The 12,798-nt window shown below is 50.5% G+C and overlaps 1 protein-coding gene across 1 annotated transcript in view; it reads right to left on the reverse strand.

Moving 5' to 3' along the window:
- The window catches only part of SLC34A2 (solute carrier family 34 member 2), a 15,252-nt gene extending 2,804 nt beyond the window's left edge, over positions 1–12,448 (reverse strand). The window contains exons 1-11 of the mRNA XM_081812533.1: positions 12,337–12,448; positions 12,100–12,234; positions 10,940–11,068; positions 9,341–9,484; positions 7,930–8,041; positions 5,143–5,338; positions 4,258–4,353; positions 3,730–3,850; positions 2,422–2,589; positions 852–968; positions 637–761 (exon numbers count right to left, since the gene is read on the reverse strand). Of these exons, the coding sequence (XP_081668659.1) occupies positions 637–761; positions 852–968; positions 2,422–2,589; positions 3,730–3,850; positions 4,258–4,353; positions 5,143–5,338; positions 7,930–8,041; positions 9,341–9,484; positions 10,940–11,068; positions 12,100–12,234; positions 12,337–12,448 (1,455 nt within the window). The remainder of the gene's footprint in view (positions 1–636; positions 762–851; positions 969–2,421; positions 2,590–3,729; positions 3,851–4,257; positions 4,354–5,142; positions 5,339–7,929; positions 8,042–9,340; positions 9,485–10,939; positions 11,069–12,099; positions 12,235–12,336) is intronic.
- Positions 12,449–12,798: the final 350 nt, after the last annotated feature.

Below are 12,798 nucleotides of genomic sequence, written 5' to 3' on the forward strand. Positions count from 1 at the left end.
CACCAGCTTTTTAATCAATTACATGTTGAAATAATGAGTTAAATCAGGTACGTTATTAAAACTGATCTCCCTGTTTCAGTTTTCTAAAATGGGGCTACTGAAAATTTCCAGTTACGTGGAGGGCTCAAATTTATATTCTACACTCAGATTTCTGTCCGGACAGAGTCACATCGGCTCCTTCGAATAATCCTAATGAGATATGGCTCCCAGGTTTCGGATGAGGGAATTGATGCTCAAGGTTAGGTCACCTGTCTAAGGTCACTTAGTGTGGAAAGGCAGGACAAGAATGCAAATGCCAAAGGTCTTCTTGCCCAAGTAACTGAGGTGATCTGGGCAGGTCTCCCTAATTCTTCTAAATTCTGAGCCCAGAGCCCAAGTGACCTCCCAATGTCCAGGCAGAGTTCCCCAAGAGGGGAGCGAGTAGATGGGAAGTGTTTATGCTTCTTGAATATTCTTTCTCTCCTCTACCAAGTAGTGGCCCCCCCGCCTCTGTTTCAACCACCACCAGGGATGGGGGAGGTCGCACAGTGTTGAACATAGAGAAAAACTTGGCTCTTGTTCCAAACCATCTGCTGGCAAGCCCACGAATGGGGCTGTAGCCCACCAGAGCCCCTAACCCGCGCAGCCTTTCCCAACCTGCAGTGAGCTCCTCAGGGTACTGCCGGGGCTGGCCAAGGCGGCCAGGATGGCTGTGGTGGTGGTGCCGATGTTGGAGCCCAGCGTGAGCGGATACGCCCTCTCGATGCTGATCACACCAATACCTGGCAGGAAAATCCAGAAACCAGAACATCAGCCCCAGGGGATGATGGGAGATAGTAGTGGCAACAAGGGGAAGCGAGGGAGAAACTCACCGATCAGTGGGGTTATAGAGGATGTGAACACGGAGCTGCTCTGCACGATGAAGGTCATGCCTGCCCCCACAAGGATGGCCAGATAGCCAGTCACCCAGGCAAAGGGAAAGGGAAAATCTAGGAGACAGAAGGAAAAGGGATTTGTCACAGGTCTTCTAAGGAAGGCCTGGGTTGGAGTCCCAGCTGGCACCTCCAGAGGACCTGGAGGGGCATGGGCTGGGCTAGAGGGTCAGGTCAGCAGCCTCCCCACCCCACGCCACGGTCAGAAATTACAAATCGGATTTTGAGAATCCTTTCACCTTGCACATTAGGATGGTGGAGCCAAGAATGTGCGTGTGTTATGAAGACAAATACACACATCCACTGAGGTTCAGAAGTAGAGATGCTAAACCCACATGCCATGGGCTGAATGTTTCCCCAAAATTCATATGTTGAAACACTAACCCCCAGTGTGATTGTAGAAGGAAATGGAGCCTTTGGGAGGTAATTAGTGCATGTGGGTGGAATCCTCATGAATGGATTAGTGCCCTTGTGGAACAGAGATCTTGCTTCCTCTCTACTCATTCCATGGGAGGATACAGTGAAGAGGTGGCCATCTGTAAATCAGGAAGTGGGACCTCACCAGAACCTGACCATGCTGGCACCCCAAGGCCAGACTTCTCAGCCCCCAGGACTGTGAGAAATACATTTCTGTTGTTCAAGCTACCCAGCCTAGGATAATTTGTTATAGCAGTGGAACTAAGACTCCACCCAAATAACCACCTTCCTCCCACAGAGCACTTGGAGCACTGGGGCCTCTGTCCTGCCTGGCCTGGCCTCCCAATGCTGTGGATCTTCCACCTTTGTGAAGGAGCATGGAGGCAGGGCAGCAGCTCAGAAGTCCCATACATGGAGCTCTTGGTACCACCCATATGGGATTAGGCCCTGCATACCCAGCAGGTGCCCAGAGTCACCCAGCGCAGCCATATGGCAACCTTGGGACAACCCTGGGAGGCAGATATTCTTGGCCCCATTTCACTGAGGTTTCATGGGGAGGGATGTCCTTGGCTTGGCACACTCTCATTGGCCAGGATGCCATACTCATCAGGAGCTTCTCCTGGCCAGTGGGGTTGCACTGGCTGCCTCAAGATGCTGACGTATTGTCTGGAACCATGTTTTCTTCCCAAGAGTTGAAGGGAAGTGGGGAGCAGGGTGGGCATCCGTTACCCTTTTCCTAAGGGATCCTGACAGACCCGAAAGTCCTGGGTATAGGAAAACCTGCCAGAAGGAAGGTCTATCTCACAGATCTCTGGATTTGAGCTGGCTCTTCTTCAGGACCTTTCAAATGTGACAGAAGCTTGTGCCTACTTCCCCAGACTCCACCCAAGACACCAAGGACGATTTCAAGGGCAAATGGCAGCTTAACTTCTTCAGCTTATCAGATCCAAGAGAGAAACTCCATGCAGAGGCCATTGCTAGATAAAAATCTAAAGGAGCCCCCCTCCGCCCCCCACCACCCCGGGAGTGGCCACAGTGATGCCATGCCCTAGAAAGCCCAGAATTGGCAGGGGAGGTGGGTCAGGGTGCCTACCAGTGTTGAGAGTCTTCTTGATGACAACAGCTACCTGTCCCCGGAGCACGGAGCCTAGGAGCTTGACGATCATGATCAGGCAGCCACAGAGGACCAGCAGGGAGACTAACAGCAGGATGATGCCAACAACAAGATCTGGGAGGTTGGAATTCACAAAGATGTGCTGGCCTGAAAAGACAATGGAAAGCCCTTGTTAGGAGGGCCATGGGGCCCCCCCCAAGGCCACAGGTTGTTACTCATTCCCCAACATCTTTCTGTATGACAGTAACACAATCTTGGTTGTTAGCTTGACCTATGCAACCCAGAATAAAGACCACACTTCCCAGTCTCCCTCTGCAGCTAAGTGTGACCCTGAGGCTCTGTTCTAGCCAGTGGGGCCTCATGAGGCTAGAGCATGAAGTGAAATCCTTGCAGTCACAGAGTTAGTTGGGAGCTTTCTTCTACCTCTAAATCCCATGGTGTATTTTACTCATGAAACCAAGGATACTTACAACAAAGAGTCTGAGCAGCAAAGGTAGGATGGGCAAGTCAGAGTAGGAGCTATTGCTAACTGTAAAACTCCTTATTTTTTAGAAGTCCTGTGTGGCCCCACAATTATATGGTTTTACTGATGGATGGATAGTGCCACCAAGAACATGGGAGGTGATAGACTCATGGATGCTGTGAGGTAAACCACACTTGGAACCTTTACTGCTCAGAATGAATGTGGGTGGTGTGGAGAAGAGGAAGAGAAGCAGAGATACACACATGGGTATATAAGGAATGATTAGAAGAGTTAAAGATGTCTAGGCCAAGATTCCTAGGGCAACAGTCTAGCTTCTTAAAGAATTGGAGCATCATGTAGGCTCACTGCCTTGATCAGTGCTATGGCTCCAGGGTCTTGAATGGGGCCTGCTGTATAACAGGGACTCATGACTTCAGGGTGAATGTATCTGTTCTGTTCTGTGTGGGCCCCACATCTCCTGCAAATCTGGCTGGCGTCTCCCTAGAGCCCAAGGGATACCAAAGCATACGGAGGGAGCACTCTGGAATCTATTGATGAGTTCTGGTGCATTATGGAACCGCCAGAAGAATCGGGCTTCAAGTCCTAGTTCTGCCCCTCACTGTGGGAACTCGGACCTGTCCCTGAGCCTTTGTTTTCGCTGCTATGAAAGTGCATAGTTCATGACTTGGTATAATGCTGGTGCTCAGTGAATCCTTAGTGCACTGCTTTCCTTCACTTAATGGGCTTCACACAGATAAAGAACACCATCAGCACCTCCCAGACAGCCCATCCCCATGGCTGATGCTCTGCTGAGTTCCACTCACACTTGGCAATGTTCTCCTTGGAGGTCACGTTCTTGATAGTCCAGGTGTACAAACCGTCCAACCCACAAAGGGAAGGCGAGGTACAGTTCTCAGGCGAAGGGACAGTGACATTCATTTGAGTCTGGATGACAAACATTGAGAAATGGGATGTATAGTCCACAATACTCACTTCTGGTGGGGACTGGCAGGCTATGTGGCAAGTAGGAGAGAGACACACATCAATGTGTGTGTCTGTACGTGTGATGCATTGTTTCCACAGGTCCCTCCATAAATGGGAACACAGGTGGCCACGGAAGACATGAAAATAACAAGCCAGGAATAATGTATACACGGTTCAGGGTGGGGCAAAATGGGTTGGACCTACTGCATTGTCTGTCCATCCAGCATTCAAAGACTTGTTTCCTTAAGGATTCTCACGGGCCAATTTTTACTTCCTCTTACCTCTCATTTGCCCACATTGAATTAAAAGTTTTGCTTAAAGCACAGATGCAAGAGTTTGCCCACCCAGCAACATTCTTAGAAACATACCACGTTGGTAAAAGTTTTGCACCAAATCTTGATCAGACTCTTGTTTTTGGCGGCTTCGTCATTCATTGCGATTTCATTGATAACTTTCTTATCCAGCTAAGGAAGACAGACAGGAGAGAATCAGCACGTCCCCAGCACAGAGGAGGGACAGGCACGTAGGAAGTTCTGTTAGTTAAAGGGGCTTCAACAACATAAGCCCGACCGAGAGCCCCTGCAGGAGTGAGTCAGGACTCACTCCATCGGCACCCCAGGGTGGAACACCACACCTGGACGTTAGCAGGTGCTTGACAAAGAAATGAATGATCCTCTAAACAACGGGCTGGTAGCTAGGAGCACGCAGTAGATGGTCACTGGATGACAGCAAACCCAAAGGTAGGGGTGATAAGGGGCAAGGTCTCAGCTGACCTGTTTTCCAAGGTAACAACCACAAAACCTTTTAAAATTTATTTCAACAATATTTCAATGATCCTAGGGAGCAGAGGGGTGAGATGGAAGGGAAGGACAGCAACCTTCCTCTTTGGCTAGGAGCAGGATAATGCTTTATCCATGAGCCCACGGGTGCCGAGGTCAGTAGGGGCAATAAAATGGCCCCAAGCACCCAGTGGAGTCTCTGAGTCTTGAGAAGCACTGGTCACCGCCCGCTCCCACCCCAATAAAGATGACTCTTGTTGAAGTCAAGAAAACCAAAAAAGCCAGTTCCGCTACCCGGTGTCCCCGAAGTCTTGCCTCCCCATGGCCTTTTTGAGAGGCGACCAAAGAGCAGCGTTTATAGACCCTTGTGCTTCTCCACCATCTCTGCCCAGTTGGGAGGAGTAGGGGGATGGCGGGGGTGGGGAGGGGAGGAGTTAGTTCCTTCCTTTCCCTCTCTGAAGGAGGCTGGGTTACCTGGATTACGAGCTTCGTGAGGGGGTCTGTGATGACTTTCAGAAGTGCTGGGGCATCCTCCCCATTCCTGAATTTAAAGGTCTCCACCACCAGGTCCGTCAGGATCTCCAGGTAATGGGTGGCTGCCTCCAGGGGCAAGAGCACAAATACGGAGAGCCAGTTGAAGAAGTCATGGACAGTAGCTCCTGCAAAAGCCCTATAAGAATCCCACCCCAAGCCAACAGTCGGATTAGTGAACAAGCAAGTGGGCACCAGTCTAGGCAGGTCATGGATGGCATTGTCTGCCGGAGGGGGAGGGGGGGTCACCTATCTATGTCCCATTCACATTCTCACAGCCATCCCCACGTGGGCAGTATCAATATCCCCATTTGGCAGATGAGGAAACTGAGGGCCAGCAAGCGTAGGGGAATAGAAGACCAGGACCCTTGGTCTCCCATTGCCCAGCAGAGCCCTTGCCACAAGCCAGACAGCACTCAGTTCTCTCTGTGGGGGAAAGGGAAGTAGACAGGTTATGGCTGCAATAGTGAGCTCAGTGGCCACCGTTTGGAAGTGCCGCATCAAGACCACTTCTGAATCACGCCCATTGAAGACAGTCTTCCTGGGGAAAGATGGGGGCCGGAAGTATGGTGGTAACTAAAGCCCTCAACTGAGTTCTTAACTTTGTTAAGCTCTTGAGACTCCGATGAAACGTCTGAACGGCCTGCACAGGAAATAAGGCCAATATACACCACAATTTAGATCTGAGAAGGTTCGTACGTTACCCTGAATTCCATCCTATCTCCAGATTGAGAAATGAGATTTTTTTTTCCTCAATAAAAAAAGTTTCCTTTAAAAAACATCTGCATGTTGGGGCGCCTGGGTGACTCAGTTGGTTAAACATTTACCTTCGGCTCAGGTCATGATCCCAGAGTCCTGGGCTCAGATCAAGCCCCACGGATGGGGCCCCTGGGATTGGATGGAGCCCACGGATCTGAGCAGGGAGGCTGCTTCTCCCTCTCCCTCTGCCCTTCCCCCCACCCACACACTCGTGCCCTCTCTCTCTCAAATAAATAAAATCTTTTTTAAAAAAACACATCTGCATGTGCAAAAAACACCTAAAACCAAAAAAGGACATGAACAGACAGAAGCTAATAAACCTGTGCGGGAAATGCTTAACTTCACTAGTAGTAAAATGTATTTACAATTTATTTACTTGTAAGTGCAAATCTTTGCCTACCATATCAGCTAATATTTTTAAAAGTAACTTATTCTTCCTAGAAAAGGTGATTTAAGACATCTTCATAAAGCGATATAAAGTGGTGTAAATATTTCTTAGTAGTTTGGCAAAATGTTTTGGTTTTTTTTTTAAGATTTTATTTATTTATTCGACAGAGAGAGAATGAGAGAGAGAGAGAGCACATGAGAGGGGGGAGGGTCAGAGGGAGAAGCAGGCTCCCTGCCGAGCAGGGAGCCCGATGCGGGACTCGATCCAGGGACTCCAGGATCATGACCTGAGCCGAAGGCAGTCGCTTAACCAACTGAGCCACCCAGGCGCCCCCTTGGCAAAATGTTTTAAGAGCCTTTGTAGGTGTCAGATATCATCATCATTACTTTTCCGGAAACCTACGGAGGTATTCCAAGCCACCAGGAAAGAATGAGGCACATCTCCAAAGATGTTACTGAAAGCAATCTATTTAAATAAAACAAACGAGGGGTGGGCTAGTTCAATTATATTCCTATGTGCAGGCACTTTCATAGGTCATGTTTGTATCTGGCGAGTTTATATTTCATATGTAGCAGTGAAAAGAGCCTGAAATCTGGAAGAAAACCTAGATTGAGTCCCAGCCATGCCCCCTAGGGAAGTTATTTAACCTCTTTGTGTTTCTGTATTAATGAAATGGGGCAAAGAAAAGTCTACTCAGCTTCTTGAGAAGATCAAATTAACAACCCCCCTGGATAATGTTGTATCATTATTGCGACCCTCAGGACATTTCATCAGGGACCAAAGAAGGTTAGCTGTGTCTGAGCAGAAATGAGCAACTCTGAGGACCTCTGCCACCTGCCAGTTCACCAAGAGGAGAGGGATGGCATTTGCTGACCACCCAGCCAGCCTGCATAATGCTGTCTGCCCGACACATCACATAGGTGACTGCATCACATAGACAAACTGCTTCTCTGTTTTAAGAACTTCTGGAAAAAGCCCATCAGTTAGAAGGCAGTTAGAAGATTGTGCTTGATTTTCCCGTTAACCTTTTGGAAGGAAAGGGTTCCCTTTGCCTGTTTCAACCGGCCCCATTTTCAGATCTTCCGCATCCACAAAAACTATATTTTGCCTTTCATTGGCATGCAAGTGAAGAACAAAGAGGAGGTGGCAGGGGTTGAGCTCAGCCAAAGAGGAAGCTTTAGGAGGCTATACTTATTTCTGACTAAGCGGGATAGTAAATCCTATCCTAACTGGGCTTGTTTTAACTACACCAACATGGCAGGGAAGCTTCTAGCTAGGGCTTGCATTTAGGGAGCTCCGATTGCCTGCCAAGTACCTTGCTAAGCATTTACCTGTAGGATTGGTTTTAGTCCTATGGACAATAGTGGTGACAGCCAATGATCCTGGCTATGCAGACCAGGGAGCTGAGTTTCATCAGCTGGTAAGTATGTGATCCCAACCCCCAGCTGTACTCCACTATGGTTACTTCTAAGAGCTCTAGGAATGACCAACATGTTCTCATGGGCTAGTTAAAGGTAGTTATGGCAACCTGGCCCAAATCAATGAGCCTCATGGCGGGGAAAGGCTGATTCTGAGCCTCCTACCTTCTGAACTCATTCCGGTCTCCCGCCTGCATGAGCGCCACAATGGTGTTGGTGATTGAGGTCCCGATGTTGGCCCCCATGATAATGGGGATGGCAGCACGTACACTCAGCACTAGAGGGCGGAAGAGAGAAAGTGAGTTAGCAAGCTCAGGAAGGCAGCCTGGCCATGGTCCCGATGCGGCCAGACTGACCTCAGTCAAGCTGGTAATTGCCAAAGCAGCCTTTCCTAACCATTTTGGGGTTGGCACCAGGCTATGAATCTGATGCAAGCTAGGACAGCTCATCACAGAAATATGCACGTGTACCAAAAAAAATTTCAGGCACATAATTTCAGGGACTCCGCAGACTCCATGAAGAAGCCCTTCTGTGAACCCCAGTTTACAAGTGCCTTTCTAAATTTCTCTGTCCTCCCTGTTACAGATGCAAGGCCAACTTATGGGAAAACAGGAAACAATGTTTAAGGACTTGTGTATTTATCATGGCAAATTTCTTTTTCTAACACAATTAGTACACTGTCACAATGTTCTAACATATGAAAGTAAAGTTTTTTTTTAAGATTTTATTTTAGAGATGGAGAACATGAGTGGGGGGAGGAGCAGAGGGAGAGGGACAAGCAGACTCCGCACTGAGCATGGGGCCCGACGCGGGGCTTGATCCCACCATCCTGAGATCGAGATCATGACCTGAGCCAAAATCAAGAGTCAGACATTTAATTGACTGAGTCACCCAGCTGCCCTGAAAGGAAAATTATTTTGAAGAATACCTTTTTCTAATTTAGCCCAGAAAAGATCTAGTTAATTTTGCTAAAGACGCTGGTTTGAGCTGAAAATTAACCTGTTTAAATTGCAGCTCCCCCCCCCCCGCCCAGAGTATCTGTCCCAACTTAGCCAGAGCAAATTATCAGCAGGGTCAAGTTCGGAATGCCAGCTTCCCAAGCTCAGTTGTCCCCAAGCCAGTGCGTGATGGGATTACACGCCTTTATTCTTAGCACTGAGCAGTGACGGAAATGTTCCTCATCTACATGGCCCAATATGGCAGCCACTGGCCACAAGTGACTATCGCTCCCCAAAAACATAGTTAGTGCAACCCGGCAACTAGTTTTTACCTTTTAAATTAAAATAAATTGAGGCTAACAAAACTAAATAGCCGTATGTGGCTAGTGGCTGCTGGACTGGACAATACAGTTCCAGAGAATTCAGAGCTGAGTCTTCAAGCCTCGGGGACTATTTTCAGACCCAGCCACAGGGATGGAAACAGGACGCTGCCTGGGACAAGGCAGGGCACGTCACAGCTGCTCAAGACAGGAAGACACCGGTGACCAGCCTGGACGTATTCAGAGTAAATCCCAGGCCCCCCAGCTGGACGGGGAAATGCCCGGAGTATGTCTGGGCCCACAGGTGCCTGGACTCACGTGAGGAGGCCACCATGCTGACGACGATGGACGAGGAGGTACTGGAGCTTTGCACCAGGACGGTCACCAGCACTCCAATCACCAGCCCCGCCACGGGGTTGGACATAATGGAGTTGTTGCTGAAGAACTGTCCGGCCACCTTTCCTGAAAAAAACAAGGGCACGGTCACAAGAATTTTCGGCGGACACCGGCTACACCGGTCGTCTCTAGACGCAGTCAGCTGGCTGAGGGGCGATGGCGAGGCTGGTACCTACGGAATCTTGCTTCCATGGGCTTCTTGCTAGTGCTGCCCTGGAACTGTGCCTCCACGTCTGTGAGCCAGCTCCCCATGTACCCCCACCACCTCTTGTTCCTCGTCCCTTCACCCTGCAGCCTCCCACACTTCTGTCATTCCTTCCCACAGCAAGCCCTCCTCTAGCCTTCTCTGGTCACCAACCTGGCCTCCACTCTACTTGGCCCAATGGGTGTCAAGGGAGTCTCCTGATGCCCTCGTTCCTGTCTCTGGGATGTATTCCCCATTCAGAAGATTTATCTCCCAGGAATGGATATTCTCATTCTTATCTATCCACCTTACCCAACCCCCATTCTCCAGCCCCAGCCTAACCTCAAGATGCCCGAGACCACCAATCCATTCCCCAACCCATCTATTGAAGACTGAGGCCCAGAGGGTGGAGGCCACTTGTCAGGTACTCAGAGAGTGAAAGCCCTTGCTGATGCTGCCTTGGACCCGGGGGGACTGGGAGTGGCATCCAGGAGGTCAGTCTGCCCCTCATCCATCCCCACAAGTGCCCCCTCCCCCTATTCTCCCAGGTCACAAAGAATGAGTTCTCAAGAAAGGCACCAAGGGGTATAAAAATCGACTGTCTTCCATGTCACTGGGATCTGAGTTTGGATCCCACTACACCAGCTCTAGGCTATGAAACAAAGGGCCGGGCAGCATGACCTCTTTCAGCCTCTGGATGCTCCTCGTAAATGGGAAGAGCTTTGGGAAGGAATGTGCACGACGCCAGGAGGCATTCAAAGTGCTGGCTATCAATGTCGTCACCCATCAGGGGAACACAGGTGACCAAGCAGACACTGATCTCACTCCTGGGTCCCCCCTCACACTGTATAGCCACACTCAGTCCCGGAAGATGTTTAGAAACTGCTAAGGATGCAGATCCCCCAACTCTGGGACCCTTGTCCTTCTCTAGCTAAGGCCCAGCCCTGATTTTCCACAATTACTTTAGCTTCGAGAGCACTCCTAGCTAATAATCTCTTCAGGTGGGAGGCCCAAGACAGCAGGGATCCCTGAGATAAGTCCTTCTGTCAGACAGCTTCCCGTCCAGGGTCAGTGGACAAACACAGGAAGCCGACAGCTTGGAACTGGCTCCAGCCCTGGCTGCCGGCCTAAGCTACCTCAGCCGGTCACAGCCCCTTTATAGACCTCAGTTTTCTCTTCTATAAAATAGGGGCATGACTTCACAAGACGTGAGGTGACTTCTCATCCTAAAACAGGCTGAGAGGCTGCAACTGGAGAGGACTTGCTGACTTGTGCCTATTTGAACCAAATACCACGAAAATCCCCCCACCCCAGGTCTTTGTCCCTTTCATCCATACCTCCAACCAGCTGGAAGGCACTGCTGAGGACATCCAAGGAGCACACGAAGAAGTAGAGAAACCCCAGAAGCAAAATAAATTTCCCAATTCCTTGGAAGACATAGAGAATCTTCCCTTTGGTGTCTCTCTCTGGGGTAGGGGAAAAGGGAGGAAGGCTGTTAGGGCCTGAAACTCACAAGTCCGGCAATGAGCTCAGAGCTCCCCCTCCTCCCCTTCCCCACCCCCCCCCCGCCCCAGGTTGGGCTAAACAAGGCCGAGAGATGGGACGCATCCATGACTGCAGTTTTCAAAGCAATTACCACTGTAGTCCATTTAGTTGAAGCCTGTGGTGAAGTCTCTAAAGGATTAGCTCTGGGGAGGAGGGGTTCGGTGGGGTCTGGGGCACTGACAGGCAAACCAGACTCCATGCTCAGCTGCACCAGTGTTGCTGAGTGAGGCAGTTAAGGGCACTTGGCACCTGCTAAGTGTGGGGTCAGAGATAATGGCTCTCCTGAGCACCTTCAGAACAGCACAGAATACTTTCTAGAACGTGGCCGCAAGGTAGCAATCACGGCCTCCATTTGGAGGTGGGCTTGGGCGCTCACACATCCTGGAATGCTATGTCCTCGGATGCTATTTTCTCTGCTCACTCTTACAGTGGTTCTCACCTCCTCCCTCCCAGCTGTCTGATCTGCAGACAGACCCTACACCCTGCACCCGGAAAAGAAATGCAGCGTTTGCTTGCATGCCAGCCATGCTGGCTGTCTATTCTATCTTCTGGAAGCCTTCCTCGATGCCCACGTTTAGGTGAGGACACGCCCCTGCCCCCCATCCAGGAGATCTCAGAGCAGGGACCTCGACTGTTCACGGCTGCATGCAGAGCACAGCTCCCGGGACCCAGTCGGCCCACAGTGGGTTATAAGGAGCACCACAGTGCCTGGCCTGGCTGGTACTCCAATGCTAGCAAGTGTGCTGGATGAAGGAGAACAAAAGGTCCCCCGATTCTCACACTGTGCTTGGACTCGAAGCCTCCAAGACTGCCGGGAGGTATCCCTAGCCAGGACCTTTGTTTGAGGGGCATCAGAGCACCGGGAAGGAAGAGGACAACACAAAGGAGACGATACTGTGGAGACCGTGAGCCCAACCCCTCACTGATGGGGGTCCCCCCTCCCCACTTTTACCTGACCACTTGATCCCGGTGTCCCGAAGCTCAGGCAGGTCCCAGGGGTCTGCCACTTCGGTGGGCTCCTCTATCAGTGCCACGGTGGAATAGGATGGCAGAAGTTCGATCTTGGTCACAGGCGTCCTGGTGTCATCTACCCAAACAAGCAATGGAGGCCATGGGGAATACAGGTCAGACCTGAGTCTCCGAGGGTCCTCACAGGAGGCCAGGCTGGGGCAGGACGAACAGCACTTACTTTTGTCGGGCTCCTTGCCTTTCCCAGGTGTGGTGGACTGCTGACTAGTGGTCCCTTCCATGTATTTACTGGGGTTGGGCTGGGCATTTTCCAGCTCGGGCCAAGGAGCCATGGTCTGTGGACGGAAAACAGAGCTTAAAGAAGCAGCCACTCAAAGGCGTCACACTCAGGTGCTACGACAGGAAGAACCAGAGGCCACAGAGATTCGGGAGAGATGAAGGGTTGTGCTTATGTACCTTCCAAGTGTGGGCTCTTTTTTTTTTTTTAATATTTTATTTATTTGACAGAGAGAGACACAGTGAGAGAGGGAACACAAGCAGGGGGAGTGGGAGAGGGAGAAGCAGGCTTCCTGCCGAGCAGGGAGCCCGATGTGGGACTCGATCCCGGGACTCCGGGATCATGACCTGAGCCGAAGGCAGACGCTTAACGACTGAGCCACCCAGGCGCCCCGAGTGTGGGCTC

Source organism: Leptonychotes weddellii, chromosome 2, assembly GCF_054177405.1.
Source record: "Leptonychotes weddellii isolate Sample4059 chromosome 2, ASM5417740v2, whole genome shotgun sequence".
NCBI lineage: Eukaryota > Metazoa > Chordata > Mammalia > Carnivora > Phocidae > Leptonychotes > Leptonychotes weddellii.